Source organism: Lycium ferocissimum, chromosome 3 (assembly GCF_029784015.1).
Source record: "Lycium ferocissimum isolate CSIRO_LF1 chromosome 3, AGI_CSIRO_Lferr_CH_V1, whole genome shotgun sequence".
In the NCBI taxonomy this organism is placed as follows: domain Eukaryota; kingdom Viridiplantae; phylum Streptophyta; class Magnoliopsida; order Solanales; family Solanaceae; genus Lycium; species Lycium ferocissimum.
In genome coordinates this window covers 4,678,436-4,684,262 of record NC_081344.1, presented here as the reverse complement: position 1 = coordinate 4,684,262, position 5,827 = coordinate 4,678,436, and the positions used below count along the sequence as shown (strand labels likewise).

At 31.0% G+C, this 5,827-nt stretch overlaps 1 protein-coding gene across 2 annotated transcripts; it reads left to right on the top strand.

Moving 5' to 3' along the window:
• Positions 1–590: 590 nt before the first annotated feature.
• LOC132049380 (tropinone reductase 1-like) lies at positions 591–5,827 on the top strand. Of its 2 annotated transcripts, XM_059440146.1 has the most exons (5): positions 612–855; positions 1,852–2,059; positions 2,523–2,739; positions 4,667–4,782; positions 5,499–5,827. In XM_059440146.1, the coding sequence occupies exons 1-5, from the start codon at positions 761–763 to the stop codon at positions 5,670–5,672; spliced, it is 810 nt and encodes a 269-aa protein (XP_059296129.1). In that variant the 5' UTR covers positions 612–760; the 3' UTR covers positions 5,673–5,827. The 2 variants fall into 2 exon arrangements, with proteins under 2 accessions (XP_059296130.1, XP_059296129.1); XM_059440147.1 differs by lacking the exon at positions 4,667–4,782 and having other exon boundaries at positions 591–855.

Sequence of the window (5,827 nt, the reverse complement as noted above, 5' to 3'; positions counted from 1 at the left end):
ACGAATAAAAAAGCTGTTGGTCCCATTTAAGTCTTGATTTTATAGCAACCACATATTCTTACCTAAAAGGCTAAAATCAAAGTGCACATTGACATTAGCCGTTAACATGCTAAGCTTATAAATTCTGGAAATTGTGCGAAACACGTATAGACATTGAGTTTTAAAGTCTTTGTACTGATAGCCAGGGGTGGACCCAACTGGGAGAACTCCCTCCCAAGCTGAAATTATCGCTTATATACAAGAGTTAAATTATTTTTTTTAAATATATATATAGTAGATGTTGATTAAAATTCCCCTTTCTTATTCATTGCCTACTATATTCATGACGCAACCCTGGTGAAAATCCTCATTTCTAGAATTGTTGATAGTGTAATCCCCCCCACTATTAATTTGAAGTAACCTTCAAAAACAGATAAAGACGAATGGATTGTCGATATCGTGTAAACACAGGATATGATTAAATTTTTTCCTTGAAATCATTTTCTGTCGCTATAATAGAGCGGAGCTAGCATATCAGGTGCGGGTTCGGCCAAACTCAGTAACTTTGGTCCAAATCTTATATTTGTATTAAAAAATCCATTTCACATATACAAATTATTAAATTTAGAACCCAGTTATTTTAAGAAACTAAAATCCCAAAACCCATAATCGGCAAATCCTAGTTCCACCTCTTGCTATATATAGTATTTATGACAAAGTGACCACCAGGGCTTTAAAATCTCATTTTTAAGCAGTTGCAGAAAAACATACACAACCACAAATGACAGAATCAAAAGACAACGAGGAAATATTGAGAGGAAGATGGAGTCTCAAAGGCAGCACTGCACTTGTCACTGGTGGCTCCAAAGGCATAGGGTGAGTTTGATATTTTTCCCTTGACTCTTCCATTTATATAAATCCAAGTAATTTATTAGTTAATATATGGTTTTCATGGAAATAAAATATATAGATGTTCCGTTTCTAATTATTTTGCTAGGTTTTACTTTATGGAGTGTAATTAGCTTTGATATTTGATACTGAAATGATTTATCTTTTAATTTCCATGATTTATCATGGAAGTATCTGTATTTGTATGAGCTTTTATGTCACTACATGTTTGTTTTTTCTTGAACGAATTTGATGATCCAGTGATACATCCTTTTTTATATTTACCCGATTGTTGTTTCAATTTGGTGATTAATTTATGTGACCAACAAAGTGGTTTTTGTTTTTTTGGTTTTTTTAATACTGATTTTTTTATGCCAATCAAATTTTTCCAGATTTTGCCTCATCGGGATCAATTGCGTTGAATAATTTTATTTAGCTCCATCGGGATCAATTGCATTGAATAATTTTCTCACAAATTTAGTGCTATCTTTCCTGAATTCACTCTTCCCCGTTGTTGGTCTGAAAATAAAGAAAGGTCTTCAAATTTAAACTCCAATTTGGTTTCTTACTAGGAGCCTATTTAGATGGGCTTAAAAAAAGCGGCTTATAAGTTGGAAACAACTTATAAGCTGTTTTAGATAAACTAAGCCAAACGAGCCCAATTAATTTTTTGTGCTTATTTTAAGCACAAAATGACTTTAAGTTGGCCAGTCAAACAAACAAAAAAAGCGAAAACGAACATAAACGGCTTATAAAGTCAATTCAAACGGGCTCTAGTTCATTGATTAAAGTTTAATACTTATCAATTTTTGTTGATAATGATTTTTTATCGACCGTATCCACTTTTTATTTAAAATTTTCTAGAGAAGTATTGTTTAAGATTGAAGCTAAGGTGGAAACCTTTTATGTCTTACTTATCTTAACTATGTGTTTAGTTTATGCATTATTCTCTGTCTTTTTTTACTTTGGCGATTTGGATTTTAGGTATGCAATAGTGGAAGAATTGGCAAGTTTTGGAGCAACAGTATATACATGTTCACGTAATGAAAAGGAGCTACAAGAATGCCTTGAGATTTGGAGAAAAAAGGGGCTTAAAGTTGAAGGTTCTGTTTGTGACTTATTATTGCGCACTGAACGTGAGAAGCTAATTGAGACAGTTGGACATGTTTTTCATGGAAAGCTCAATATTTTGGTAAGACTTTAGCCCATCTGTATTATTGTAGTTCTATCTCATGTCAAGATAGTTACTAATTACTCTCCTTTTCAAAATATCAAACCCCCATACTTACTATAAACCTATGTTGCTAGAAGCCTACAACTCTAAAAAAATATTGCCGCATGCGTGTCTGATCCTTCAGGATTACACTATGTTTGAGGATGCAGTTGGACATGTTTTTGATGGAAAGCTCAATAAAACTATTTTGTAATTGAATTTTAAGCAACTATTTTGACAAAATCATACATTGTTTCTAATAGTGAAATCTTATTTTAGTTTGAAGCAGATATACAACTCTACGGTTACTAAGGATTGTTAATTACTTGCATTTTGATTTTAAGTAATGTGACAGAGTACATAAGTTGCTTACAAAGTACAGTATATGAAAAATAAACTAAAATTACAACAATTGTTTGACCAGTTTGTTCATTATGATTAGGTAAATAATGCTGGAGTAGCAATATATAAGGAAACTAAAGATTTCACAGCAGAAGATTACAACATCATAATGGGAACTAATTTTGAAGCAGCTTATCATTTATGTCAAATTGCTCATCCCTTATTGAAGGCATCTGAAAATGGCAATGTTATTTTTGTCTCTTCAATCGCTAGCTTTACAGCTCTGCCTTCTCTGTCTCTTTATTCTGCTTCCAAAGGTAACATTTTCTACCCATCTTTTTTACTTTTTAAAAATAATACTCCCCATTCTATCGTGTTCGACATTATTTTTTATTAATCCATTTAAAAAAAGAATGTCACATTTTTCCTAAATGACAAACTTTTATAGCGATCATTGGCGAATCTAGAAGATTAGTTATGGGTTCACGTGAACACAATAACTCTTGCCTATATATTAAAAACTATATTAAATATTTGACCATGGACTGAGTTATTATTGTACATAGATTAATTTGAGGTTGATATAATAACTTATAAACTTCAAATCCCTTAACGGTTTTGATAGCCAGGCAAGTACTATGACATATTTATAACCACAAATTTCGAAAAATTTATAGCTACACAAATTTTAAAAGTTTTTCTTAAAAAAAAATTCGTTCTCAATCAAAATTTGAAAAACAAAGTGGGAAGGGGGGAGTAGTGGAGTACCATATTTTCTTTGTACTAAAGCACTTTATTAACTTTAAGTTTAAATTAAAGATTGGTAAATCAGGGAGAAAATTTTACCAAAATCCTCAAAAGGTTTCACGCTAATTCCATCTCTATCATATATGTTATTTATATTTTTAAATACCTTTTTACTTATGATCTTCGAGACCATTGAATAATGATGATTCTCTACTCACAATTTGGAGTAATCAATTCTTTCCTAAAAAAATAAATTCAAACAAGTTTTTTTGGGAAAAGTTTGTATGTTGAAGAAGCTTGAATTTCAAAATAATGCATCATTTGACCCTGATATATAAAAAGTAAAGATTTAAGCAGAAGATTAAACATCATTGTATTTAATTTTGAACAGCTTATCATTTAATTAAATATTGCTCATCCCTTATTGAAGGCATCTGAAAATGGCAATGTTTAAATATTTTTTAATTATTTTATTTATTTAGTTTTTCTCTTTCTTCTTCATTCTTTCCCCATCTATTTTATTATTTTATTAAAAATAATACCCACCACGCCACCATTCTACCGCCACCGCCGCCCACCACACCACCATTTTTTACCACCACGCCAACCCCCAAAACCAAACAATGTCAAACCCATTTTTCCGCCCTCCACCCCCGCCCCGGTACAACAAAAAAAGAAAACTTTTATCATTTACCTCCATTATCATCAACGAATCCATCAACAACAATTAGCTACCTGGGTTCTTCCATCAACAACGAACTCCAAAAATCCGAAAAATCCAATATATTAAAAACTACCAATAACATTCTTAATTACGTAAAAACAAGAGGATTATTGTACATAGATAAAATAATCCGAGGACACCCATCGAGATTAATAATAAAAAATCACCCCATCGAAAAAAATGGTACCGGTTTTAATCTTTCCCCTGTAATTGAATTTTTTTTTTTTCATTTAATCTCATTTGCATTTTTCTTCGTTCATTTAATACCCAAATTTTTATGTGTTTAATCTTAAAAAAAATCCTTCAAACAAAAGAGGAGAAAAAAACGTGGGAAGAAAATGAAAAAAGAATAAGAAGAAATATTTTTTGGGGAAAAGACTTTGTAAAAAAGAAGAAGAAGCAGAGACGGAGGGCGGGTATTAACTTTAAGTTTAAATTAAAGGAAAAGAATAAGAAAGAAAGAAAATTTTAAAAATGGAAAATAAAATATTAATTCCATCTCTAATCAGATATGACATATTTATATTTTTAAATATTTTTTTATCCCACGCTTTAAGAGATTGAGAATGATGATTCTTGCTACTCACAATTTGGATTTAATCAATTGAAAGTTTCCTAAAAAATAAATTCAAACAAGTTTTTTTTTTGGGTTTCGTCTTGGGTTTCTAGTGGTCAAATGATGTCTTTTCTCTTTCAAAAAGTCTACATAAATTTATTGAAGTACTTATGGTAATGTTATCTTAGCTAGTAGACCTAATTTTATCTCTCTGTAGGAGCAATAAATCAACTGACAAAGAATTTGGCATGTGAGTGGGCCATGGACAAAATTCGTGTTAATACAGTTGCACCAGCAGTAATTTTAACCCCACTTATTGAACAATCGATAAAGGTGAGGCCTTTTTTATCTTAATCCCTTTTTTTGGTATTATAAAAAAAAATTATTTATCTCATTTATTTTCTACTCAAGAATTCTTTGTACTTATGTTTTTTTTATTAGAAGCCTCCTGAGCTTAAGTTAAATTATTCCTTAGTAAACTCCTCTGGTTTAAACTAGTACAACCACACTTTCTTCCGATTTATCAAATGAAAATAACTTTTAACGTGTTTGGCCAAACTCTTAAAATTTGCTTATTCTGAAAAGTGTTTTTGTAGAAGCATTCATTGAAAAAATTCTTTTGGCGAGTAACAGTAATCAATTTTGAATAGTACTTTTGCAATATTAGAACAACAATTTGGGCCTGACCAATGTTCCGAAGTTCGTTTCGAGAAAAACTACTTATTTTTTGGTACTACTCGATCGATAACGCTTACTTTTTTCTTAAGAATTTGGTTAAATATCTCAATTCTCTAACATAAGCACTTTTTACTTCACAAAAACTTGATCTAGCCGAGAGAGGGCAGTCTTTAGAAACAACGGGTTGGGAAAGCAAGAGAATGCTTCGCGTTTTCTTATCTTCTTCATTCTTTAGTAAACTCCTTTTTAGTTTAATCAAGTACAATTACATTTTTTCTATAATTCAATTAAAAAAATGGAAATAACTTCATATGTTCAAAGTAGTTAAGTTTTCTTTATGTATTTTATTTTAATGATCTACCTTACTGCAGAATCCTGTGCAAAAAGAAGAAATAGACAAATATATTGTTCGAACTCCTATTGGTCGACCTGGAAAGCCCAAAGAAGTTTCTGGCATAATAGCCTTCCTATGCTTCCCTGCTGCTTCATATATCACAGGCCAGATTATATATGTTGATGGTGGATTCACTGCTAATGGATTTTAATTAGAGAAAATTGCCTTAATCACAGGCCAAATTATATATGTTGTTTCTTTTCTTTTGGATTTCTTACGCTAAACCTTATCATTCATAAGTTTGTTGAATACTGTGAGACAGTTTGTATATACTTAGTAATATTATTGAGCTATTCGTCTTTTGCA